Below are 26,138 nucleotides of genomic sequence, written 5' to 3'. Positions count from 1 at the left end.
CATACATATTTATAATAATATAAATATACATACAGAGAGAGAGACACATATACACACACTGAGATATAGATATAGATATAGATAGATAGATACACATACACACATATATATATATTTTTATTGTGGAATCCCCACCCCTGGAAGTGTCCAAGGCCAGGTTGGACAGGGCTTGGAGCAACCTGGGCTGGTGGAAGGTGTCCCTGCCCATGCAGGGGGTGGCACTGGATGGGCTTTAAGGTCCCTCCCAACCCAACCCACCACACGATTCCTTGTTTCATGCGCCAAAGAGTTCCAAACAAATCACCTTCTACGGGGAAAAAGATGCTGCAGGAGAGGACAAGCCATCAAGGAAGAGGTGCCAGTTTTAACCCCCTCCCGATTTTCCCCCCAGGCCTGCAGCCCCCTCTGGTCCCACGAGTGCGGGAGCTCCTACTACACCACGGGAATGTGCTCCCGCGTCAACTCCAACTTCAGGTTCTCCAGGACCGTGGCTCCGGCTCTGCAGAGTGAGAACTCAGTGCCCTCAGCTCCCAGCCTGGCTCTGGAGGCAGAGGGAGCCTCCAGATCCCTGATCCCTCCAGCCCCAGGCAGAAAACAAACCCTGTCAGGGATTGGGAAAGGCAGGAGAGCGGAGGAAGTGGCTGCAGGGAAGTGATTCCAAGGGGGTCACGTTCACGGACATCTGGGAAACATTTCCCTCCTGATTGACACCCAGGGAAGACAAAAAATACCTTCTTCTTCCGAAGCCAGGGATAAGAGCATCCAGAATATTTTATCAGAAGGCAAAATAGGGAAAGAATTCGGACTTGGCCGCACAAAACAAAGCTCTCATTGACTGGGAGCGAAAGGGGTTGGCCCGAATTTGTACATTTGGAGACGTGATTTTATTTTTGAGGTCTTGAAAAAGCTCCCTGGCTTTCCTGAGGCTGGGAGGAATTGCAGAAGCCTGTCCTGCACTGTCAGGGCTCCTGGAAGCTCCTTTTCCCAGCTGGGCACAGCATTTGATTCCCAATCTCCATCACCCCTCTGGTGTGGATTAATTCCCATGGAATAGAGAGGGGCTTGGGAAAATGGGACTTTGGGGTGATCCAGGCAGTAGAGGCAGAGCCCACCACCAAATTCTCAGTGTCACTTCCCTCTTCATGGCCAGCAGGGGTTTTAGCCCTTCTGCAAAGGGTAATTGGGATTTTAGGGAGGTTTAGAGGGTGTTATCATTCAGTAAGTGGGATGCAGAGGGTCAGCTCCTTTCCCTGGTTTCCAGGGTGAGACTGGGATTGGGATGGTGACACTCAGCCGAGTGATGGAGTGACCCATGGTGGGTGACTCAAATCTGTCGATGCTCCAACCTGTGAAAGCCCCTGAAAAAAGCAGCTGGTAAATGTCTGTCACAGGGAAATTCAGCTTCATCTGCTTTTCTGCCCCTTTTCCAAGCGGTGTTATAAAATGTAAGCAAAACAGAGACGATGCTGAGCAATTTTCCCCACTGAAAACCACTCTGCTGCCTGAATCCTTCGTGGCTCGTGCTGCAGAGCCGAGCCCTGGGGTCCTCACTGGGGTTTCTTGGCTGCCTCCTCGCCGAGGATTTAATGGGAAGGGAGGAAATGCCCGGCTGGTGCTGGCTGGGAGAACAGGCAGGGCTGAGCAGTGACTCAGGAGCAAGGCATGGGCTGTGGGGAGAGCAGGGGCCGGATCCTGCTGCTCTTTGAAGTGTGGAATTATGTTAGACCGGATAAAAGCCCGAATCTGAATCACAGAAGATGCCACGGAGTGTTATTCTTAGGAAGTGATCCCATTTTTTCTCAGCAGAGAGGATTCTTGTGGCTTCTCTCCACCTTGCTGGAGCCCAGAGCTCTTTCTGAAGGATTGAAATCAGCTTTATTTTCAAATAAATCATCAGAGGAAGTACCTGGCTGGGAGGGAAGCCGTAAATCTCCCCTTCACGAGCACCAGTGAGGTGTCTCAATAACAGCCTGTATTTTCCACAGGATGCCAGACCTACATGGACATCATCATCGTTCTGGATGGATCCAACAGCATCTACCCCTGGGTTGAAGTCCAGCACTTCCTGATAAACATCTTGAAAAAGTTTTATATCGGTCCCGGCCAGATCCAAGTAAGACCCTGCACAACCTGTGTGTCCCCCTGTGTCACACAGAGTCCCCCAGCCCTGCTCATGGGGCTTCTCAAGGTCCCTTTGCTGGAAATGTGGCCTAATTTGGCACAAAACTCGGGGGGGGTTTAATTCATTCCATGGAGATAATTTTCCCACTGATGTCCCTAAATGAGAGCTCACACCTCACATCCTGACAGGCACAAGGAGGATGAAACCCTATGGAAATATAGGCAGCATGTTCCATGTGTAAAGAGCTCCCCATCCTCTTCCTGTTAGTAATTGTGGGCTGATTTGGGCAGGGATTTGGGCTGGAATTTGAGCAGGGGTTTGGGCTGATATTTGGGCAGGGATATCCCCAACAATTTGCACAAATAACCCCAGTTTGGTCCCACCAGAGATGCTGTGGGTCCACACTGGGGCATCACCCCAAACCTTCAGAGCAGGGCAGGGGTGAGAGAAATAAAACTGAGCCTTTTTAATGGTCCCAGAGAGGGAAAATTGGGGCGAGTGGGGACAGAAAAATGGAATTTTAATGGTGGTGGTTGTGTGTGGTTGACAAAGCTCATTGTGGGGGGGGTTGTTGGCATCCTTTGTGATATTCCCTTAATCCCCAGGTCGGAGTTGTTCAGTATGGAGAAGATGTTGTCCATGAGTTTCATTTAAATGACTACAGGTCTGTAAAAGACGTGGTGGCAGCTGCCAGTCACATAGAGCAGAGGGGAGGCACAGAGACCAGGACTGCCTATGGGATAGAGTTTGCTCGGTAAAAACCTTTCACCTTCTTCTTTCACAACCTTTAAATCACCATTTCTTTGCCTTCCCTCCCCCTGCCTTCACTTTTCCTCACTGCTTAGAAAGTGGGCGATACCACCAGGCTAAAAATACTTTTGCAGAGGGGTTTGGTCCTCAATTAATGCTTTAAAAACGATGCTCCATAAAACTGCTCTGCCCCCAGTTGGAGCTGGAGCTGAAGGAGGGAGCAGAGGCAGGCTCTGGAATAGTATCCTCTTTCTGAAAGCACCCAGAGCTGAGCTCTCAGCCCCCAAAATGCAACCCCAGGCACTGTAGGGTAGCCAAGGACTTGTTGCAGCCATGACCCACAGCTCCATCTCCTCCCTTGTCAGGGACAAGTCCCTGCTCCTGCTTTTTTTTTTGCCACATCCCAACCAGTTATTCCTGTTGCAAATTGAGGGCATTTCCACAGAATCGTGGAATCATGGTTGGAAAAGGTGTCTAAGATCAGTAATCAACTACTGACCCAGCGCTGCCACTCCCACCACTCCCCCATGTCCCCCAGTGCCACATCCACGTGTCTGCTAAATCCCTGCAGGGATGGGGACTCCACCACTGCCCTGGGCAGCTGTGCCAGCATCTGGCCACCCTTTGGGTGAAGAAATTTTCTGTAATACCCAACCTAAACCTCCCCTGGCACCACTTGAGGGTGTTTCCTCTCGCCCAGTTTTGCTGAATTAAGGCCCCTCTCCTGCGAGAAGCCACCTCCACCCGTGCAAAAATCCTCTTTTAACATCCTGAAACATTCCCTGATGGTCCTGCCCTACCCTGAGGGGGGTTCAAGGCAGGCAGTGGGGCGGTGCCAGCGGGCAGGGGTGGCACCAGGACCCTCCTGGCAGGGCTGAGCAGCCCAGGGCATCTCTTCACTTGCAGCTCGGAAGCGTTTCAGAAAGGTGGCCGGAAAGGGGCAAAGAGAGTAATGATTGTCATCACAGATGGAGAGTCCCACGACAGCCCAGACCTGGAGAAGGTGATCGAGGACAGCGAGAGGGACAATGTCACCAGATACGCGGTGGCGGTGAGTGGGGGCACAGACGGGCACTGAGGGGCTCCAAAAACCACGCAGGTGGTGCCCTGTAAACCCCAACACGACCCCTCCCGGTGTGTCCCTAGGGATCCCTGTTGCTGCTCCTGCTTTTGCAGTGGGATGGGATGCTCAGCTCTGGATCCAGCTGCCGGAGCAGGTCAGGGAAAGGCAGGACCCCGAATTGCACAGGGGGTGTCCAGCCTGGAGGAACCGCAGCAGCTCCAGGGTTTGGTCCCACAACGGGACAGGTATCAGATGTTAAGGATGGGGAATCCTTCCATATGGCCACCCCTCAGGGGCTTTGGGATGGTTCTATCCATCGTGTGAAAATTGCAGCTGTGGCTGCCCCTGGATCCCTGGAAGTGTCCAAGGCCAGGTTGGGTGAACTTGGAGCAACCTGGGCTAGTGGGAGGTGTCCCTGCCCATGGCAGGGGGTGGAATAGGATGAGCTTGAAGGTCCCTTCCAACCCAAACCATTCCAGGATTCTGTGAAACTCAAAGTATGACCAACCATGAAACTGGATGGGATCAGCTGGAATCACATCCAGTGGAATTTTCAGTATCTCCAGGGATTATCAGGGCTTACAAACCCCTTTTCCTGGGGTATCCCTGCCCATGGGAGAGTTTGGAACAAGATGAGATATAAGGTCCCTTCCAGCCCAAACCATCCTGGGATTGACGAATCCATGAAAACCCCTGAGTCCTGGATTTCTATCCCAACCCAGGTCTTGGGTTATTACAACAGAAGAGGAATCAACCCCGAGGCCTTTTTGAACGAGATCAAATTCATAGCGAGCGACCCCGACGACAAACATTTCTTCAATGTCACGGATGAGGCAGCACTCAAGGACATTGTGGATGCTCTGGGAGAAAGGATATTTAGCTTGGAAGGTGGGTGATGCTCCCCCCTGACACCTCCCAGCCAACCCAGGCTGCAAATGTGCTGTTCATCTTCTGTTTGCTAAATTTGGCAGAGTCACACTGGGGGGTGCCCCATATCTGTTCAATACAGAACCTAAAATCACACTTGGAATGGCTTCATATAGAAAGAAATATCTTTATTTTGAGTGGTTTGCATCCCTGGAGTGTCAGGAGCACAGATCCCTCCTCCTCCAAAGGACACTCCTCATTCCAGGCACAGCAGCTGTGGTGGCTTTGGCATTTATAGCAAACCTTGGAAATATGGGAATAATGTTGGGGTTGCTGGTTTATTGGCTGAAATTAAAGATCAGGAAATATTTCTGTGCTAAATGTCAGCACCTCAGTCTGCCTTGTGACAAGTTTGTCGGTCTCCAAAACTAAATTTATCTAAATTTCATAGGAGAAGAGCAGCCTGGGATGAGCCATTGAAACAAAAGATGGGGGGCTTGCACTGGAAATTAAACATCTTGGGTTTGGGGGAATTTGGGTCAAACCAGTTTGACCAGTTTCACAAACTCTCCACCAGTTTGCCAGTCCAGCCAGCCTGATGCTTCCTTGCAGAAGAGCTTCCCTGAATGAGAAGCTTCTCCCAGTTGCATTTATGAAGCAAAACCCTCTGAAATCCACATTTTTGTGTGATCCTGCAGCTGGGAAAGGGGAGAACTGACACCACAGCAGAGCTCCCAGTTCCTGTTAACAGCAGGAGTTTTGGTGATTGGGGTGACCTAGGGAGAAACAGGATCATAAGAAGGACGTGGGGCTGCTGGAGCTGCTGCTCCCAGCCCCTCTGCTCTGGAGACCTGGAATTGTTCACCTGGAGAAGAGAAGGATCCAGGGAGAGCTGAGAGCCCCTTGCAGGGCCTAAAGGGGCTCCAGGAGAGCTGGAGAGGGACTGGGGACAAGGGATGGAGGGACAGGACACAGGGAATGGCTTCCCAGTGCCAGAGGGCAGGGATAGGTGGGATATTGGGAAGGAATTCCTGGCTGTGAGGGTGGGGAGGTCCTGGCCCAGGTTGCCCAGAGAAGCTGTGGCTGCCCCTGGATCCCTGGAAGTGTCCAAGGCCAGGTTGGACGGGGCTTGGAGTAACCTGGGATAGGGGAAGGTGTCCCTGCCCATGGCAGGGGGTGGGACTGGATCAGCTTCAAGGTCCCTTCCCACCCAAACCATTCCATGGTTCTGTGATTGGGATTTGTGTCAATTGAGCACCTTTGTGCTCACCCCACCCCAACCCACCAAAGACCCCCCCAGGAAACAAAACTCTCCACTAAACATGAATTCCCTTTTGTTTTTTGAAGGAACCAACAAGAATGAGATCTCCTTTGGCCTGGAAATGTCCCAGACTGGATTTTCATCCCACGTTGTGGAAGTAAGAGAGTAAATGTGGGGTTTTGTTCCTCCTGCCTTGTGCTGTTTGCCACCACCCTCTGCAGGGGGGAGATGGGGATTTGGGGCAAATTAATAATTATGGTGTTCAGTCACTCCCACGAGCATAAGCTGCTCCTCCTGATGCCACAAAGGCTTGGGAAGGACGTGCTGGGATGTGGAGGAAGGCACTTGTCACTGCAGGGGGATGCTCAACTCCCCCACCCCAAAGGCTCTGGCAGGGCCCAGAGAAAAGCCAGCAGGGAATTCTGTCCAGGGGTTTTCCTAGGGAGGAAAAGCACTCTGAAAATATACAACTAGGGCTGAAGTGTCATTCCAGCAGGTGGAAAAACCTCCCTCTCTCCAGGTGTGCTTTGAGGAATGGTTTCCTTGGTCTGGATGGGAAGGGAGGGGGGGAATTGCCTCCACCTGGCAAGAAATCCCCTCAAACTCCCCCTGCTCTCCCACAGGACGGGATCCTGCTGGGGGCAGTGGGAGCCTACGACTGGAATGGAGCTGTCCTGAAGGAAACCAGCAGTGGGAAGGTCATTCCTCTGAGGGAATCTTATCTCCAGGAGTTCCCGGAGGAGCTGAAGAATCACGGGGCGTATTTGGGTAAGAGAAGGGAATGAGGCCGTGCTGCCAGGGGGGAATTCAGGATTCTGTGCTTAATAATGGGAAGAGGAGGATATTCCTGAGGTGACTGATGCCAGTGTGGCTCTGTGCCCGGGATCCCACAGGTGTGATCCCTCGGGGATGCAGCACAGGAGCATCCTCACCTGGGAAGAGCCCGGCTCCCACCCTGGTGTGCAGCACAAAAGGGATTCAAATTCGGGAACAGCTGAGCCACAGCCAGCCCGGGTCATCCACAGGACTTCCTGGAATGGTTTAAAAGCAGAGATGGAATTTCATGCCTAGGGAGGAAATACCTGCTGGGTTAATCCATTCCATGTGTGGCTGCAGCAAAAATATCCGCCCGCCTTGGAAAACGAAGCCTCTCTCCGGAGCTGTGGCTGCCCTGCAGGGTGGGATGCTGGGGGGTCATCAGGGCTCTTCCCTGGGATCACAGGCTGCCTCTGGACACGTGGGACATCCGTGGGGTGACAGCAGAGTGTCCCCCTGGGGTCCCAGTTGTGTTCAAGGGGTGCCCACGGCAGCGTGTGGGAGTTCAGCTGGGCTCTGTCTTTCCCACTGTCTGCAGTGAGAAATCCAGGAATATTAAGGAAATGCTGGTGCATCAGGACCTGGGGGTTTCAGAGCTGATGCTTGGCTTAGGAGTATCCCCCAAAAAGGGGAATATTTAGGGAAACAGGAACCCCAAGTTAGGCCTGTGACCAGGAAAAGGGGGTTGTAAACCCCAATAATCCCTGGAGATACTCAAAATTCAACTGGATGTGATTCCAGCTGATCCCATCCAGTTTCATGGTTGGTGAAACTTTGAGTTTCATAGAATACTGGAATGCTTTGGGTTGGAAGGGACCTGGAAGGATCCATGACCAGGGCCACCTTCCACTATCCCAGGTTGCTCCAAGCCCCGTCCAACCTGGCCTTGGACACTTCCAGGGATCCAGGGGCAGCCACAGCTTCTCTGGGAAACCTGTTTCACTTCTAACAGTCTAAGTAGTATTTAAAACTTGAGTGTGAAGGTTCAGAAACCTGGAGCTGGGGTTGAAAACCAGGATTTTGCATCAGCAAAGCCCTTCCTGCCTGGTGTTCCTGGCACTCGAAGGATTGGAGCAGCAGAAGCCGCACTCCCGGCACTCAGCACCCCACTGGGGTTTGTTTGACTTGTGTGACCCCTGGAATAAAACACTTTAAAGTCCAGGAATTGGATTCACCTTGGATGAAAGAAGGATTTACACGGGGTTTGCCAGGCAGTGCCAAAACTCCTGGCACAGCAGTGCTGCCCAAGGTGTGGCAGCACCTGAGCAGGAGACTCAAAGCCCAGGGTCGGGGCGCTGGGGTTGATCCAGGTGACTTTATCCTTGGAAAAAATCTGCATTTTTAAGCTTCCTGCTCTGGGAAGTGGCCAGAGCTGTGTCCCCAGCTGGAGGCTGATGGAAAGCAGACCCTGGGAGCAGGAGCTGGGAGTTCTCACACCATGCACACCCCCCTCCCAGGTTACACCGTCTCCTCCGTCGTTTCCACCAAGCACGAGCGGATTTACGTGGCGGGAGCTCCCAGGTTCAACCACACTGGGAAGGTCATCCTCTTCAGCATGCACAGCAACAGGAACCTCACCATCCACCAGGCCCTGAAAGGAGAGCAGGTAATGCCAGCCAGGAATGCTGCACTGATTTATCCCCCTGGAAAAATCAACCTTCCCCTTTCATCTTGCGAACTGTCCCGAGGGTGTCCTGGCTGTTGCTGCACCCACAGCTCCAAACCGTGGGGCTGGAGCAGGGGCAGGGCTTGGAATGTCCCCACGAGGGAGGGTGGCATCGCTCCCACCCTCTCCTGTCTCCTCCAGATCGGTTCCTACTATGGCAGCGAGATCAACTCCCTGGACGTCAACGGCGACGGCGTCACCGACGTGCTGCTGGTGGGAGCCCCCATGTTCTTCAGCGAGGGCAGGGAGAGGGGCAAGGTCTACGTCTACACCCTGCAGGAGGTACGTGGCAGCACCAGGGGGTGATTTGGAATAGGAGATTAGCCTTTTGGGCACTGTGGTGGCAGCTGTGTCCCCTTGTGCCACCCCCCCTTGTGCACCCGCCGGCTCCCATCAAACAACATCCCCGCTGGTGGTGCCCAAGGTGCAAAGTGAGGTCCTGCTGCTCCCGGCCCCCACAGGGCTCAAAACAGGGGCTTTGCAGCATGGTGTGTCTCGGCAGAAACATCTCCATCCACTTTACCCCCCACAAACCCGTTCCCTCCAAGGGCACCCAGAGGCTGGGCCTGGTGCGGGGCTCTGGGGAGCAGCAAGGTCGCTCTCTCTGCCATGGGGATGGGACATGTGCCACCCCTGTCCCCTTTCCTGGTGCACTGGGGCAGGACCAGCTTTCCTGCCACCCTCAAATCTGACTCAAAATCCAGTTTCTGAGCCAAATCCATGAGGCTCTGGGGGCACCTGGGCAGCGAGCAGGTCATGTTCTACACCCGAGGGTGCAGAGCCCACCCTGAACAGTGGGGTCCCCGTACCTAAACCACACATTTGATGCAATTATTTATGTAGGATGTTATAAAAAGGAGGCAAAGCAGACATGGGGCTGGTGTGGGGTTCAGGGGCTCATCCCTCCCCAGGGAGGTGTCCCACAGACATTCCCACAGCCCCGGCAGTGCTCCCACCTCCTTCCTTGGCGAAATCGCTCCCACGTCGATTAACGTCACTCCCGTATTGACTCACGCATCTCGTTTGCTTGCTTTGAGGGGCTCCTCCTCTTGCCAGGCTGCTGATGATGGTTTTGGGGTTGTTTTGCTCCCTTTTCTCTCTGGCTGGCCCGGCAGAGCCGCTTTGTTCCCAGTGGAGCCCTGGTGGACCTGCAGAGCTACCAGAACTCGCGCTTCGGCTCCTGCATCGCCGCCGTGCCCGACCTCAACCAGGACAGCTACAACGACCTGGTGGTGGGGGCACCCTTGGAGGACGAGCACCAGGGAGCCATTTACATCTTCCTGGGCTTCCAAGAGACCGTGCTGAAGAAGTACAAGCAGGTGCTTCCCTTGTCCTGGTCCTCTTTGTCATTTATGCCCATTTAAAGGACTGATGGAGCATGAGCAGTATTGAATTGTTAATTGTTATGGCCAGATATTTCCTCTTCTGAGGCATCCAAGACAAAGCATTGGAATTCAAGGCCTGGAAGAGGCTTCCCAGGGCAGTGGTGTAGTCACCATCCCTGTGGGTGTGGCACTTGGGGACATGGTTTAGTGGTGGCCTTGGCAGTGCTGAGGGAATGGTTGGACTCAGCAGCCTTAAAGGGCTTTTCCAACCTGGATTATCCCATGATTCTATAAAGTATGGAAAACATGCTTGAAATTAGAGGTGATGCTCAGCACTCGGTGCAAGGGATTGCTATAGATTTATTTATTAATGATAAATAAATACATAAATAAAGAATTTATTGCTATGTACTCGTTTCTCACACTTGTGAGAGACAGTAATCACACAGAGTGAATTCAGCAGAAATCTCTGGATGGTGTCTCCAAAGAGAAATTCTCCCAATCCCTGGAAATTTACGGTTGGTGCAATCCCTTGGATCCTTCAGCAGCGTGGTGGAGGCTGGCACGGCAAACCCTTGGCAGGAGGGGATGTTCCAGCCTGGACTGTGCCCATTCCTTTTCAGAGGATTGCAGCTGCTGACCTGGCTCCAGGCCTGATGTATTTTGGGTGCAGCATCCACGGGCAGCTGGACCTGAACGAGGACGGGCTCGTGGACCTGGCCGTGGGCTCGCTGGGGAACGCGGTGCTGCTCTGGTGAGCTGGGCCCCCCCGGGCACCTCTGCCCAAATCCCACCGCAACCTTCTCGTATTTTTCCAGGCAAAACTGATTTCCCAACAATCTGACCCCCCTTTCCACAAAAACAACCCCCTGTCTGGTGGGAGGGTCTGTGGGGTTTCAATTTTCACTCTGAGGTTTCAATCCTGTTGGGCCCCAGAAAGGTGCCAGAGGGTTGTTGGTTTGTTTTTTTTTTTTGCACTGAATTTCGTCATCTCCAGGAGTTCATCATTCTCCAGGAGTTTCAAACCAGCCAATTGATTTGTGGTGATTTGCCCAGGCTCCCTCTGGCCTTATTTTAGAATAACAGTTGAATATTTTCAAACATTGATTAGTGTTTGGAAAGTCCCTTGAAGCTGTTGAGACAGAGGGTGGCTGTGCCCAGCTGAGGTGGGCCACCCTGGGGTGCTGTGTTCACACAAGGGGCCTTTGCTCTTCCTCAGCACCTTCTTGACGTTTGGTAAAAGAATGAAAAGGTGTGAAAAGTGCAGATCTGGAGGTGTGGGAGACTCGTAGGGACGTGCCACAGCTCATCCCTCTACCCGTTCCGCTCCCACAGGTCCCGGAGCGTGGTCCAGATCAACGCCAGCATCCGCTTCGAGCCCCCCAAGATCAACATCTTCACCAAGGACTGCAAGAGGAACGGGAAGGACGCGACCTGCATGTCGGCCTTGCTCTGCTTCACCGCCGTCTTCCTCTCGGCCCGCTTCCAGACGGCCACCGTGGGTAAGGGCACGCCTGTCCCGGGGCACAGTCCCAGCCCGTGCCTTGGCTGGGTCTCCAGCCCCAAGGCAGCACCCGGAGTCTGCCAAGGGAAACCCTTTTGGGCACTGGAATGGGCTGCCCAGGGAGGGGGTGGAGTGGCCATCCCTGGAGGTGTTTAAGGACAGACTGGAGGTGGCATCAGTGCCAGGGGCTGGGTGACAGGGTGGGGCTGGACAGAGGTTGGACTCGATGATCTCAGGGGTCTTTTCCAACCCAGCTGATCCCGTGAGCCTGTGGTTCAAGGCACTGGCATGTGTGGAGGAGAGCACGTTACACACAAGCTCCACACAAATTCCACACAAGCTCCACAGAATATTCCGAGTTGGAAGGGACCCACAAGGATCACTGAGTCCAATGCTTAATTGAGTGGGATCAAACCCCTCACCTTGACATTGTTACCACCACACTCTGACCAACTGAGCTCGTCTGAGGGTCCCCAAAGAGCATTTGGACACCACCTGCCACATCCCTGTTCACCCCCTGATTTGTCCCTATCCAGGCTGAGGTAGCAGGGATGGTGGCTCTGCCAAGGAACACCCCTAGGATGAACCTTCCCTGTGTTTAACCCCTTCTCTCCCCTATTCCCCTGAGCTTTGCTGTGCCGTGGGATGTGTGACAGGGGTGTCACCACAGGCAGGGCAGGAGGGGCCGTGCCCAGCCCTCATCCCACAGAGCTCATCCCTCCTCCCCCTGCAGCAGCAGGAAGCAGCTGCCGACCACATGTGCGTGTTTTCCCTCATATCCCAGGGAATCTCTGGGAAGCTGTTGCTATCAAACCCCCACACGCTGCCATGACCCCGAGTCTCCCCCCGGATGCTTCCCGGTGACTCAGCGGCGCGGGGGAAGCGAGAGTGGCTCATCCCCTGTCAGAGGAAAACCGGGAACTGAGCAGAGCCAAAGGAAAAGCTCCCATCCCCCCCGAGCAGGAGTTTTGTTTTGTGCTGCCCAATCCCGTGCTTTCCTCCTGCAGGATAAAAAGCTGAGTGGGGTTGTCTTTATTTATATGATTTTACACTTGTTTCCACCCAGAAAAGCCACCCCATGGACAGGGCTGATGGTGCCTCCTTCCTTATCCATGTTTTACATCACACTGGTGTAGGGAGAGCCCCTCTGCTCTGGAGCCAGGCTGGGAGAGCTGGGGGGGTTCACCTGGAGAAGAGAAGGCTCTGGGAGACCTGAGAGCCCCTTGCAGGGCCTAAAGGGGCTCCAGGAGAGCTGGAGAGGGACTGGGGACAAGGGATGGAGGGACAGGGCACAGGGAATGGCTTCCTACTGCCAGAGGGCAGGGAGAGATGGGAGATTGGGAAGGAATTCCTGTCTGTGAGGGTGGGGAGGCCCTGGCACAGGTTTCCCAGAGAAGCTGTGGCTGCCCCTGGATCCAAGGCCAGGTTGGACGGGGCTTGGAGCAACCTGGGCTGGTGGAAGGTGTCCCTGGGGGTGGAACGAGATGGTTTTTGATGTGCTTTCAGCGCAAACCATTCTGGGATTCTGTGGTTCTATGAAATCCCACCCTGCTTGGAACTGGGCTGGGAATCTTCAACCTCTTTCCAACAGCAGTGCAGGAAGCAAACCATCTCCATAAAGCATCCAGGCCAGGAGCATGTGAGGGTAGGGTGCCTCCAGAACAGCTCCAGGCCTCCATGTGAACACAGGAGAGCACATCATTGTACATCCTGCCCAGATTCAGAGCAGTGTCTGGCAGCAAATGCAACAATGCCTTTGAAAAGCTCCTCCTGGAGAGCAGCTGCTCTGCCCAACAGGAATGTCCGTCAAAAACAGGCATCGCTGGCCACACCCTGATCTTCCCAGGTCTCCCTCAGCGTGCTCCCTGCCGGGCTGCTCCCGGGGTGCAGGAGCCAGCCCTTTGGGGTGGTGTCTCCGTGTGCGAGCCCGGCGGAGCCCTGACCCCGCTGTCCCGCAGGGCTGCGGTTCAACGCCACGCTGGACGAGCGCCGCTACACGCCGAGGGCTCACCTGGACGAGGGCGGCGAGCGGCCGGCACAGAGGGGGCTGCTGCTGCCGGCCGGCCAGGAGCACTGCCGGAGCCTCCCCTTCCACGTCCTGGTGAGGCTGGGGGAGCTCAGGGCGGGGGTCTCCTCCTCGGCCGGCCCCGGGGAAGGCGCTCTCCTCTCCTCTCCTCTCCTCTCCTCTCCTCCGTGGGGATGCGCCGGGATGTTGTTGTCAGAGCCTCAAAGGCTTCCCGGGGCTGGGAATGAGCGTCATCCCGCAGCCCGGGTCGCTTCCCGCTGGGTTTGATGTGGTCGGGGATGGAGCTGCCAGCACGTGGCAGCTGCTGGGTCCCCAGGCACTGACTTCATTCAGGCCCAGCCTGTGTGTGCTCTGACCCACGAGCCGCCGGCCGTGCCCTCGGGGAGGGCGTGCACTCCCGATCCCCGGGGCGGGCTGCTCCTCCCGCTCCAAAACGCTCATTGTTTCCATCAGGAACCAAGTGCCAGTCCCTGCCAGGCTCACCCTCTGCACCCTCTAACCATCGGGGTCCCACCCCTGGGTGCAGAGCTGGTGGATCCCTCTGCCTCGCTCGCGGGGAGCAGCTGATGCACAAACCTGGCCAGAATCAAACATTCCCAGGGAATGATGAGAATATTGCGGAGGCCAGGCAGGACTGAGCTGCCAGACTGGCCTGGCCCCAAGGCCTGGCCTGAACTGCAGTGAACTTCTGGGAAGTTTGAGGCTGGAGCTCGAGATGGAGCTTGTGATTTAGCCCAAGAAACGTCTCACCCCAGAGCATCTCTGCACCCCTGGGGAGCTCCTGGAGCTTCCTTACCGGCCAGATGAGCCCCAGGTGGGGCTGCAGGACAGATCTGTCCCCCCTTGAGGGGGCTGCCCCTCCCCAGGAGCAGCCCTGTCCTCCTCACTGGCCCTTCCCACCCCCAGGACACAGCGGACTACGTGAAGCCGGTGACGTTCTCCATCGACTACGAGCTGGAGCACCCGGAGCACGGCCCCATGCTGGATGATGGGTGGCCCACCTCCCTCAGGGTCTCGGTAGGTGCAGCACCCACCTCCCAGGGGGCCTTTTATCAGGCACCTGCTCAGCAGGTTGGTCTCTGGGTGTAACATTTGCTGTTTACCTTGACCTGTCCTGTGACAGGAGGGGTTGGGCACTGCTGCAGCCTGAGGTCCCCCCCATGTCCCCAACCTGGGGCACAGATGGTCCCTGAGCTGCTCCCCTTGTGTCCCTCAGGTGCCTTTCTGGAATGGGTGCAATGAGGACGAGCACTGTGTCCCTGACCTGGTCCTGGACGCCAGGAGCGATGTCCCCAGTGCCATGTGAGTAGATCACCCAGAGCATCCTCCAACCAGTGTCACAAACTGGGGGGAGGCTCCAAAATCCACCCCCAACCCACGTCCCCTAAATTCTGACATCGCAGCTTCACCCAGCACCACCAGGAGGTTCATCCAGCCCCTCCACGAGGTGTTCTCTGAGCCTCTGTCTGCTCCCTGTCTGGAATGAATCAGTGTTTTTCCAGGGAATCCGCAAAACAACTAATATTTGGTGCCATGGTGATGAGTCCCAGGGAGACAAATCAGTAAATAACAAGGGGGGGAAATAAATGCAAGGCTGGCATTACCCACCTGGCAATTACAGGCTTGACTCACGCACAGGAAATAATTACACACCACAGCTCGTTGGCTAAAGAGCTTTAAAAGGTTATTTGGTGAGTCCAGAGGAGGCCACAGAGATGCTCTGGGGGCTGGAGCCCCTCTGCTCTGGAGCCAGGCTGGGAGAGCTGGGGGGGTTCACCTGGAGAAGAGAAGGATCCAGGGAGAGCTGAGAGCCCCTTACAGGGCCTAAAGGGGCTCCAGGAGAGCTGGAGAGGGATTATTAACAAAGGCCTGGAAGGACAGGACAAGGGGGGTTGGTTAGATGGCATATGGGGAAGGAATTCCTGGCTGGGAGGGTGAGGAGCCCTGGCACAGTTTTGCCAGAGAAGCTGTGGCTGCCCCTGGATCCCTGGAAGTGTCCAAGGTTGGATGGGGCTTGGAGCCACCTGGTCTAGCCCTTTGCTGACAGCATGGGATCTATTCCTTCCTTGCATCCCGTCTGTCCTGAGCCCTCCTGGAGATGTCTGAGGGAGCTCCTCCCCATCAGCCAAAAATCCCAAGCAAAACGATGGACAAGGGGAAGGATTTGATCCCTCTTTCCTTAGCAACACACCGGGACAGAGGGAGAGCAGGGATTTCCACGCACTGTGGGCGTAAAAACCCAGGGAATGCCCCCCTGTTTCAGGGAGTTCTGCCGGCGGGTGCTCCGGAGGGGCCCCCCGGAATGCTCGGCCTTCAGCCTGTCCTTCGACACGTCCGTGTCCGTCCTGGAGAGCGGCAGGAGGAGGGTGGCCGTGGAGGCGACGCTGGAGAACCGCGGGGAGAACGCCTACAGCACCGTCCTCAACATCTCCTTCTCCAGGAACCTGCAGCTGGCCAGCCTCATCCCCAAGGTGAGGCTCCCCCAGGCCTTTCCAGGGGCGCTCCTAATCCCGGCCGGAGGAGGAAGCTGCATCCCAAAGCAGAGCCCAAAAGTGTCTCCATCCCTCATAAATCAGGCGTGTTTATGGGCTTGGTTTCTAAGCACTTACGGCCCTTGCAGCTCTTTATTTTGGAAATACGGAGGTTTTTAAGAGCCTGAAAGAAGGTCAAAGGCAGATGAAATTATTTCCCCTCTTTATTTTTCTACTCCGGGAGTTTAAAAATACTCCCTGCCCGTGGCCAAGTCCCTGTCAGGGCTGGATTTTTACAGCTGAGATGTAACTCCTGGAAGTAAGGGCTGATAATGGGAGCATGGTCACAGCTCAGTGTGATGCCATCTCTTTACAGCTGCCCCCCTGGACGAGCCCCTCGTGCCCCATCCACTCCCACCCTCCCCAAAATGTCACCCCCACCACTCTCTTGATGTCCACGTGACTCCTCCCTTTTCCCAGCGAGGTTTGGGAAATGTGCTGATGCTGCTGAGCCCTCCCTCATCCCCCCCCCCCAATGACTTCATCCCCACCACAGATCCCATCTCCTGCCTCTGTTTTCCTCCAGGCCTTGCCAAGGGAAAATTGTGGGGCACGCTGCCCACAAAATAAGAAAAACGCATTTTTTGAGGGATTTGCTCCACATAAAGTGGGGGGGGGACCCTGCCAGTGGTGGGTGACAGAAAGCCCCGTGCAGGAGTGGTTGTAGGGAATATTTGCAGCTGGTTATGGAAGCAACACTGCTTGAGGGGTCCTGGCTGCTGCTCCTCAGACATCAGCAAATTGCCAAAGCCTGGGGATGGGTGGATGTGTCAGGTAAATAAAAAGTAGCTGTGGCCCTAAAAAGTCCCTAATCTCAGCAGAGGAGTGGGAGGAAGCTCCAGGCTGCTGCTGGTGGCTGCCAAGGCCGGGATGTTTCGGCTCCTGGGCAGGACTTGTCTGGTGGCAACAGCTCCAAGTGAGACCCTTGAGGGGTCTAACCCAGGGATAAAAGCTGGAATAGCTCCTTGTCTCATGGTGAGGGTGGACTCCTGCTCACAACCAGGCTACAACCTCTTGTAGGGCTGCAGAGGAGACAGAGCAGGGTTGGTCCCAACCCATCCCTACCCATTCCACCTGGGATTGGGCTTTGCAGTGCCCTGGAGACAGGGAAGATGTTCCAGCAGCAGGAATGTAATTGTTGAGCTGAGGAAATTAAATACCACGGTTTAGCTGGTGGCCATGCAGAAAACTAGCTCCTGTTATCCCTTGGTGCTTCCTGGTGACTCCTCATCCCAGGAAAATCTTCTCCTTCCCGATTAGAGTGCCAAGAACAATTGAGCTCATTCATTCGCTGCTGGAGTTAAATTCATAAAGAGGATTTAGATCAGAAAGCTGGAAGCTGTTTGCTAGAAATGCCCCTCTCCAGAAATATCAAAAAATGCATGGGAAGGATTCCCAGCCTGCAGCGAGCGGGGTGGGTTGGGTGGTTGGTTTTTTGATTCATTTTACTGTTCCTTCATTCATTACTTTGTCATTTTGTTGTTTTGCTGCCTGGTTGGTTGGTTGGTTGTCTTTCCCAAAGTTAGAGCCCACTTTGAGCCCCGTGGATGTGTTTCCTGCTCTCATGAGGAGCTGGGCCATGGGGCTCGTTCCAAGGTCATGGACATTTTGTGTCCCATTTTAGGACGACACCGACGTCAACATCGACTGCACGACCGACGACAGGCACCCCAACAAGAGGGTGTGCAACGTCAGCTACCCCTTCTTCAGAGCCAAGGCCAAGGTAAGGATGTCCCCTCCTGCCCACCTGCGGCTTCCCCCGTGGCACAGGAGCCCTCTGCCCCTGCTGTGCCCACAGGGTCACTCCCCTCCATCCGCAGGCTGGGCAGCTTTGAACGTGGCTTTAAAAGACAAATATTTGGTTTCTTCTCTTTCTCTGCCCTTTGCTGGAGTTTGAAAGGTGTGTTAGGGATGGTTGGGGTGCTGCCTGGATGCTGGGAGAGCCCCAGAATCAAACTCAGCTCCTCCAGGTCACAGAATTGGACTCCAGGCCTTTGCAGCAATTCAGTGTTGGCTTCAAAGCACTGATGGTGACTTCCCTGGTGCTCCATGGGCATGAGGAGGAAGCTGTCACCCTTCCCTGCCTGTTTGGTTTTCCTTGCTCTGAGGTGCCTCTGGACCCTGCTCTGAGCCTGCCCAAGCCCCCCTGGCCTGGTGGCATCCTCTGAACCACAGCTCCCAGTGGTTCCCAGCACCCAGGACGAGCTCAGGTCCTGTGAGCATGGTTTTTATATCACATAAAGCCCTCTGAAAACATTAAATGCAGCAATGAGGTGGGAAGGAAAAGTGAGGAGATGCAGCCACTGGGGATCCATGTGAAATCCCACCCTGCACCCTCGTGGGAAGAGTGGCCAACACGAGTGTGATGTGGAGATAAAATCTCCCCAGCTCCTGTATCTGCCTGAAGCTTTTCCTGGTCAGAAGTTTGATGATGATGAATGAGCTCCCAAAAAAGCCCTCTCAGATGCCTGTGGCTACCCAAGGAGCTCCAGCCCAGCTCCCCATGACCTCGGGGGGGGAGCTGGGAATGCATCTGTGTGGCACCAGGTACTGCAGGTCCTGCCAAAACAAAGACAAGCTGGAAATGGAAATTTGGCCCCAGAGCAGCAGGAGCTTTAATATTATAGTCAGCTGTGCTGTCCCAGACAGTTTGAGGTCATTGCCACAGGCTGCAGATGTGACATTTATCACATTTTATTGTTGTTGGCTCTCTCAGCTGCCTCCCCTGGGCCGCAGATGGAGCGAGTGCAGCGGCCTCTCGCCGCCGCTCCCCGGGAGGGATCCTCTTCCAAAAGGGAGCTGCTCCCTTCTCCAGCCTCAGGGGGAAAAAAATGCAGCAGGAGGGGCTGAAATAAATCCTGCAAATCCTTCTCTCTCCCTGGAAAGGCTCTGCTCAAACCTGGCACCGTCTCCTGTTGGGATCACGGCGATGCTCTCACCCGGAATCCCACGTCCCTCTGGGGGGATTTTTTCCCCCTGATGTTTTCTCCACTCTGTTTCCACTCCACAGGTAGCTTTTCGCCTGGATTTTGAATTCAGCAAGTCGGTTTTCTTGGAGAACATGGAGATCTACATGATTGCCAGCAGGTCAGTGGTGGCTTTCTCCCTTGAACATCTCGGTGGGGGCAACGGGATCACGGAATCCTGGAATGGTTTGGGTTGGAAGGGACCTCAAAGCCCATCCAGTGCCACCCCCTGCCCTGGGCAGGGACACCTTCCACCAGCCCAGGTTGCTCCAAGCCCCGTCCAACCTGGCCTTGGACACTTCCAGGGATGGAGCATCCTGGAGCAACCTGGAGGCTTTACTGAGGGAATACCCCCAAGGAAACCTGATTTCCATCCCTGTGCTCACAAATCAGGCTATTTTTATTTATCTATATATTCATATCCATCATTTTCCCATGTGTGTGAAGCTGTGCAGTCACTGCCAGTCTCTGCTGGATCTCCAGCCAGTGCTGCTTTCTCACCCACCCTCACACTGCAAATATTTCCCAGGAAAAATAGCTCAAAATTCTCCTTACTCACCCTTCCTGCACAGGGAAAGATTTCCAACAGGAAAGTGACATTGCACTACAGATTAATATTTTTTTTTCCAATTTTCATCAGTTATTAGAGCAGAGGGGGATTCACCTGCACCACTCAGAGGCTGCTGGGTGTGACACCTCTCTCTAATCTTTTATGTAGATGAATAAAAAAATCACAGAATAAAAGTGCTTATCTTTACACTTACCCAAAAAGCAGAAGTTCAACCCTTCCCCTTCCTATGACCCCCCCAAAAAAAAAATATCAGAGGGCATCAGGCTCCTGCCTCACCCCCTGTGGCCCTGCTGCTGTTGCAGTGACAGTGAGGAGAAGGAGAGCACCAAGGAGGACAACTTTGCCCACCTCAACTTCCACCTGAAGTACGAGGCCGACCTGCTCTTCACCAGGTGTGTGTTTGGGAAGGGGCTGCAGCTCCTGGGGGGTCTCAGGTTTCAGGGTGTCCCTCGGGAAAAACCAGGTGGGGGGAGCTGCATTAAAACAGAGCTTTAATTTGGGGAATCTCTTTAAAAAAACCCAGGGGCTGAAGGGCCCATAAAATCAGGGACATCCCTTATAAAAATCCCCAGCGACGAGGTGCTGGGCTCTCGCCACATTTAGAGGCACGAGTGTTATTAAAGAGGTGTGAGGGCAATTTTCTAAGGGAATTAAAGTACTTATTGTGGGTAATAATGTCCATAACAGGTGTTTCCAGTGTCTGGGCCTTTTGCCATCCCACTAAAGGCATGGGAGAGAAGCTCAGCTGAGGGATGTGTGTGTGGAATCACCAGTAACTAAAGTCTGGGACAGTGAGGGGTGAAGGCACAAATAATTTATTAACCCGATGATAGGAAAAATCATGGACCCCAGAAGCACATTCCCTGGCAGTGCTTGCTGTAATCCTTAGGAGATTTTTGAGATCTTCAGTCATTTTATATTTTTGAGGGTTTTTTGGCCTCAGACACTGAAAATAAAACCACTTTAATACTCAGGATTTATGGGGAGCGAAGGGATTCTCCTCTTAACAAATATCAGAATTGTTCTTTTCCAAGGGGAAACTTGGAGGGAAAGAACAGCCCCAAAAGCTATCAAATTTGGGAACCTTGAGGTGAAAAAAGGGGGAAATAACTGCAAAGAATGTGGGGATTTGGGGCCACGTGTCCCGTGTCATGACATGGGCAAGCACGTGTCCTGTCGTAGGTGCTCCTGGATGGGATCCCACAGGACCCTTTGGATGCTCCTGGCTCCTTCCCCTCCTCTCCAGCTGCAAAACAGAGGTTGATTTACCTCCTCTGGTTCACACATGACACTCAAACCCCCAGCCAGGGCCTTGGATGTCTCTGTTTTATTAAAAAGGCGAGAAAATCCTACAAAGGAAGGGAAAGTCCTGCAGGAGCATTAAAATCCCCCTTTCGGCTGGTTTCCACCCAAAATGGAGCCAGGAGGACCTCAAGCCCTGCCTGGGGAGGGGCTGGGGGGGCTGGGGTGCTTCATTCCAAGCCCAGCTCACGACTTGTCATCCCCTGTCACGACAGGACGTCGAGCCTGGACTATTACGAGATCAGGTCCAACAGCTCCCTGGAGAGATACGACAGCATCGGCCCCCCCTTCCACTGCACCTTCAAGGTGAGGAGGGGGCTCCAACCAGCTGAGGGACCCCCAGGTGCCATCCCGGAGGTGGGATGTGCCACAGGGTCACATCCCTGTCCTCTCCCCTCCCAGCTGCAGAACCTGGGCTTCTTCCCCGTGGAGGGGGTGACCATCAGGATCACCGTCCCCGTGGCCACCCGGGCGGGCAACCGCCTCCTGCTCCTCACTGACTTCCTGCTGGACCAGGTAGGATGGGATTGCATCCCAATCCAGGGTCCCTTCTGCACAGGGATGGGGGGGAGGAATGCCATGGTCTGTCTCTTTTTGCAACACCTGCCTGGACAGCCTTGGCTCCCGCCCGGGCCCCTCCCTTTTGCATTCCCGTGTCTGGAAATATGGAAAAGGGCAGTGGCCAAAGGGTTTAGTCCAAATATTTCTCTGAGCTAAACCTCCCTCCAGCGTGCAGTGAATTCCTGAGGGTCTGGGAAGCTGTGCCTGGGGTGAACTCCGGGCTTGAGCGAGCATGGAAGGGCTGGGAGGGCTGGGAGCAGATCCTGGGGCATCCCAAGCCCATGGAAGGAGCCCCTGGCACAGGGACAGTGTGTTTATGGGTGGATTGAGCCCATGGAAGGAGCCTGGCACAGGGACAGTGTGTTTATGGGTGGATTGAGCCCATGGAAGGAGCCTGGCACAGGGACAGTGTGTTTATAGGCAGATTTGGCCTCGATGGAGTGTTTGGTGCTGCAGCTCTGGCAAAGTCCCCGTGCCACCGGTGACACCCCAGCACATGTGGCTGGAATCCTGGACAGGCCTCTCTGCCAGGCACAAACCCCTGGAATTAATTCCAGTGGGATGCCAGGGCTCAATCCCAGTGCCATCCCAGCACCATCAAAGCCCAGGGGGTGACGGGACCCGCAGTTCCCCCGGGATGGGAGCTCAGGGCAGGACACAGGGAGTGGTCCCTGTGGTCCCTGTGTCCATGCCTGGCCTTCTCCCCCAGGAGAACACGACCTGCAACATCTGGGGGAACACCACTGACTACCGGAGGACGCCGGCTGAGGAGGACCTGACCCGCACCCCACACCTGGTACACACCCCATGGGGCTGATCCTGCATCCCGGGGCTGGGCTGCCCCCAAAACTGAGGGAAACCCCTGGAGCAGGGATGCCCCACGGCCACGGGGGAGGACAGGCACAAAGGTCCGGTTGTCACTCCCCTCAGTGTGCCAGGGATGGATCCCAGAGGGTTTTCCCCCCCTTCCCCAGCGCTGCTCCCACCCCACAAAGCTCTCCCCCTGCAGAACCACAGCAACTCCGACGTGGTTTCCATCGACTGCCACGTGAAATTAGCCCCCAACGAGGAGATGAACTTGCACTTGCGTGGCAATCTGTGGATGAAGTCTCTGAAAGCAGTAAGTGGACACGTGGATTTTGAGGAGAAATCCCCCAAAGGAGCCCTCACATCCCAAAAATGCCGGGTTTTTTTTCCTGTCCTGATTCCTTCCCTCCCATTAAGCCCAGACGTGTGGGGTGATTTTTGTTTCTAAAGCCCACAGTATTCCATCTGTGTGTGCATCCAGCATCCCACACAGCTGCAATTTAATCTCATAATTAGTTAATTAATTCATGCAAATTTAATTCATTTAAGAAGTCCTTTTTGCTGTCATTCAGCCACGCTCTTTGCTTGACCTGCATCCTCCTCCCCCGCGGAGGTGCACGCAGCATTCCCGAGGGATGCAAAGCCATGGAGGGGGGGGGAGCAAAGCCAGGGAGGGGGGCACCCCCTGGGGTGGTGGGTCCTCTGCCAGGCGTGATGCTCATCTCCAGCCCCTCTCTGTGCAGCTGAAGTTCAAGTCACTGAAGCTCACCACGAACGCCGCTCTCCAGCGACGCTTCGGGAGCCCCTTCGTCTTCCGGGAGGAGGATCCCACTCGCCAGGTGAGCCCTGGATCCAGAGCTTTGGGATACTCTGGCATCCTGCTCTGATCCCAGTGGGAAAAGTACTTGGCAGAAGGGCTGGAGTGACCCACAGCAGGCACTGAGCTCTGCAGAGCCCGGAGGAACTCGGTGCAGTTGCAGCCGGAGCCAAACAGCTCCAGTCCTGGAACCACTGGGGATTCAGGAGGGAAAACCTGAGCCAAGTCATGGGTGCAGGACTCCCAAAGCTGGGAGTGCTCAGGATTCCCACAATCCCGCCCATCCCTTCCATCCCTGCCCTGCAGCCCCAGCATGGTTTGGTGCTCTCTCCTCACAGGTCTTGTTTGGTGTTGGCTCCTCACAGATCACATTTGGTGCTCTCACAGATCATCTTTGGTGCTCTCACAGATCATCTTTGGTGCTCTCACAGATCACATTTGGTGTTGGCTCCTCACAGACCACCTTTGGTGCTCTCACAGATCTCATTTGGTGCTCTCACAAATCACCTTTGGTGCTCTTACAGATCACATTTGGTGCTCTCTCCTCACAGATCATATTTGGTGCTCTCACAGACCTCATTTCGTGTTGTCCCCTCACAGATCTCATTTGGTGCTCTCTCCTCACAGATCACCTTTGTTGTTGTCTCCTCACAGATCACATTTGAGATCTCCAAGCCCGAGGAGTCGCACATCCCCATCTGGATCATCCTGGGGAGCACCTTAGGAGGTCTCCTGCTCCTGGCCCTGCTCGTCCTCGCGCTCTGGAAGGTGAGCAGCCCCTAAGCCACGTGTGTTGGGGGCTCAGTGGAGACCCCCCAGCATGGACAGACCCCTTGGCCCCACAGCTCCATGTCCACACCCCCCTGAGCACCTCAGCACTGCCAGGAATCACCAAAAGCTCCTCCAACCTCTTTCCTCTTCCATATTTTCTATATCCAGGGTTTAAACCTCCTGGAGATATCCCATTAGGGGAAAAACCCTTCCCAGCAGTGCCCTGAGATAACAGGGGGGTTTTGTTTCCCTTTCCTCCCCACAGCTGGGATTTTTTAAGAGCGGGAGCCGCAGGCGAGCGGCGGAGCAGGAGCAGAATTCCATGGGGCTGGAATGACGCTGCCGGGGCCAGGAGCCCCCCGTGCCCCCTCCCAGCCCCTCGCCAGCTCCGGAGCAGGAGGTCACCTCGATACCGAGGGATTTGGGTGCTGAGCTTGGGTTTGCATCGAGAGGAGAGAACACCCCTTTGTGTGACATCACCTGAACTGGTCCAAAGGCAAAAAAACCACCCTTAAACACACCAAAAAAACCAAACCCAAACCTCTTCATGCCACGGCCAGAGGAGCTTCGAGCTGGGTCTGCAACGAGGTAGCAGCGACACGGGGACGAGGGGCCACCAACGCGACGTGTCCCGTGGGCTGGGACAAACCACGGGGCCACAAAGCTCCTTAAAATAACAATATCCATAAAAAAACCGAGGATTGCTCATTCCTGTGGCGCGGCTGTAGCATTCCCTGGGCTTTGCTGGCCACGGCTCTCAAACTGCCTTCGTTGACAGGAGTAATTAGGTGGAGATTTTTAATTTGCCACCTTCTGAATGCACTGAGTGAAACGATAGCGAGTTAAAGCACCTTAATGCAAATCTCCGGCGTCCAGCTGTACATAATTATTCTAAAAATATTTACCTGTCGAAGGAAAGGGGAGGAAAAAAAGAAATTAAAAGCTATTTAAAAAAAAAAAAAAAAAAAGGAATTCAAAGCAGTTTGATGTGTTTTTTTCTCCCAGGGGAGCAGTTTGGGAGAGCTCGTGGCCAGGAGGGCCCTCACGTGTATCATACCTGTACATACCTGGTGTCCCCCTCAAAAGCAGCTGATCAGTGCTGTTGGACAGCAAAGTGTCCTTGTGCATCCCAGAATTATTTATGCTAATGTTAATTTTATGGATGGAAAGCGAGCAGATGTCTGCAGGATGCGGGATGGAGGTTGTGAAATATTGTCCTGGTATTTTTTAAGGATTAAAAATACGGTATTTTAAAACCACCCGGGCTCTGTTTCTCCTTCTGTGCCAACTAGATTCCTGATTACTTGGCTGGGTGTGAGGAGGGGGCTCTCACCCCTCTGGGATTCAGGGCAGGAGAAGGGGGCTCTGACCTTTTCCCACCACTGATTTATTGTGGGATGGGAGGATTTTCCAGCCTGTTTTCGAAGGGATGCTCTCAGCTGGGACGAGCAACCTTTGTGAGCCCGGAGGAAGATTTGCTGCAGAATCAGCCCCAAATATGGTGAAAAATGGGGGCAAAAAAACCCAAATGAGATTTTTCATTGCTGGCATCCCCACCTGGAGTGGGAATTCTTCGTGCCTGGGTTTCTGGCTGACTAAGGGTCAGGGTGGTCTGGTGGGGGTGCAGGGATACCCTGGAGATTCCAAATCCCAGTGTAGGGAGCAGGGGGGTGCCTGGGCCTCGGGGAGAGTCTCAGCCCTTGGAGGACCCCACACACTCCCTTCTCCCCTCCTTCCCAACCTTGGGATACCTGGGACACCACGGAAAAGGGCTGGAGGTCAGCAAGGAAGGGGCAGGATCCCATTTATATTTTGTATGTGTGTGTGTGTGTGTGTGTGTCTACAAAATATATATATAAAAATATATTTTATATACATATATATATATATGTGCACGTATTATACATGTTATACAGGTGTGTAATAAGCTTCATATATGCATGTATATGTATGTTTGAATATATATATATAAATACACACACATATATGTATATTTATGTACTCCACTAGAGTAATATATATACATTTAGTATATAGTACTATATATATAGTGTATAGTAGTAATATATAGTATATATGTATATGCATTTCTGTACTATAATATATACTATATATATTTATGCACTACATATAGTATATGTGTGTATACATGTGTATCTATGTACTATATACAGTATATTTATATATTTATGTACTCAAGATAGTATATATGTATACATATTTATAGTATGCATGTATAGCACATATGTAGATGTTATTGTACTATATATATTTCTGTACTATATATATTTCTGCACTATATATGTGCATATGTGCACTACATATTTACACATATGAAGTCAATTACATATATTTAAAGTCTATTTTCTCTATATGTACTATATATTGTAAAGTATATATTATATACTATAT

General features: G+C 53.7%; 1 protein-coding gene across 2 annotated transcripts in view; it reads left to right on the top strand.

Moving 5' to 3' along the window:
- ITGA11 (integrin subunit alpha 11) overlaps window positions 1-25,189 on the top strand; it is a 48,171-nt gene extending 22,982 nt beyond the window's left edge. Inside the window, exons 5-30 of one of the 2 annotated variants that reach the window (XM_051796848.1) lie at window positions 392-506; window positions 1,986-2,113; window positions 2,728-2,876; window positions 3,779-3,923; window positions 4,658-4,823; window positions 6,150-6,220; window positions 6,687-6,831; window positions 8,337-8,485; window positions 8,687-8,827; window positions 9,661-9,864; window positions 10,494-10,624; window positions 11,206-11,372; window positions 13,333-13,475; window positions 14,307-14,417; window positions 14,617-14,702; window positions 15,664-15,871; window positions 17,556-17,654; window positions 18,942-19,018; window positions 19,771-19,860; window positions 20,986-21,076; window positions 21,173-21,286; window positions 22,041-22,127; window positions 22,341-22,451; window positions 22,882-22,977; window positions 23,610-23,723; window positions 23,992-25,189. In XM_051796848.1, the coding sequence (XP_051652808.1) occupies window positions 392-506; window positions 1,986-2,113; window positions 2,728-2,876; window positions 3,779-3,923; window positions 4,658-4,823; window positions 6,150-6,220; window positions 6,687-6,831; window positions 8,337-8,485; window positions 8,687-8,827; window positions 9,661-9,864; window positions 10,494-10,624; window positions 11,206-11,372; window positions 13,333-13,475; window positions 14,307-14,417; window positions 14,617-14,702; window positions 15,664-15,871; window positions 17,556-17,654; window positions 18,942-19,018; window positions 19,771-19,860; window positions 20,986-21,076; window positions 21,173-21,286; window positions 22,041-22,127; window positions 22,341-22,451; window positions 22,882-22,977; window positions 23,610-23,723; window positions 23,992-24,063 (3,210 nt within the window). In that variant the 3' untranslated portion in view covers window positions 24,064-25,189. Of the gene's footprint in view, window positions 1-391; window positions 507-1,985; window positions 2,114-2,727; window positions 2,877-3,778; window positions 3,924-4,657; window positions 4,824-6,149; window positions 6,221-6,686; window positions 6,832-8,336; window positions 8,486-8,686; window positions 8,828-9,660; window positions 9,865-10,493; window positions 10,625-11,205; window positions 11,373-13,332; window positions 13,476-14,306; window positions 14,418-14,616; window positions 14,703-15,663; window positions 15,872-17,555; window positions 17,655-18,941; window positions 19,019-19,770; window positions 19,861-20,985; window positions 21,077-21,172; window positions 21,287-22,040; window positions 22,128-22,305; window positions 22,452-22,881; window positions 22,978-23,609; window positions 23,724-23,991 lie in introns of those variants that run through there. The other variant, XR_007906148.1, reaches the window with a different exon arrangement.
- The last annotated feature ends 949 nt before the right edge of the window (window positions 25,190-26,138 follow it).

This window comes from Manacus candei, unplaced genomic scaffold (assembly GCF_025592945.1).
Source record: "Manacus candei isolate 608988 ecotype Guabito, Panama unplaced genomic scaffold, ASM2559294v1 h1tg000046l, whole genome shotgun sequence".
NCBI classification, from domain to species: domain Eukaryota; kingdom Metazoa; phylum Chordata; class Aves; order Passeriformes; family Pipridae; genus Manacus; species Manacus candei.
The sequence above is the reverse complement of the archived record's forward strand: the minus strand, read 5'-3'. Positions and strand labels throughout refer to the sequence as shown.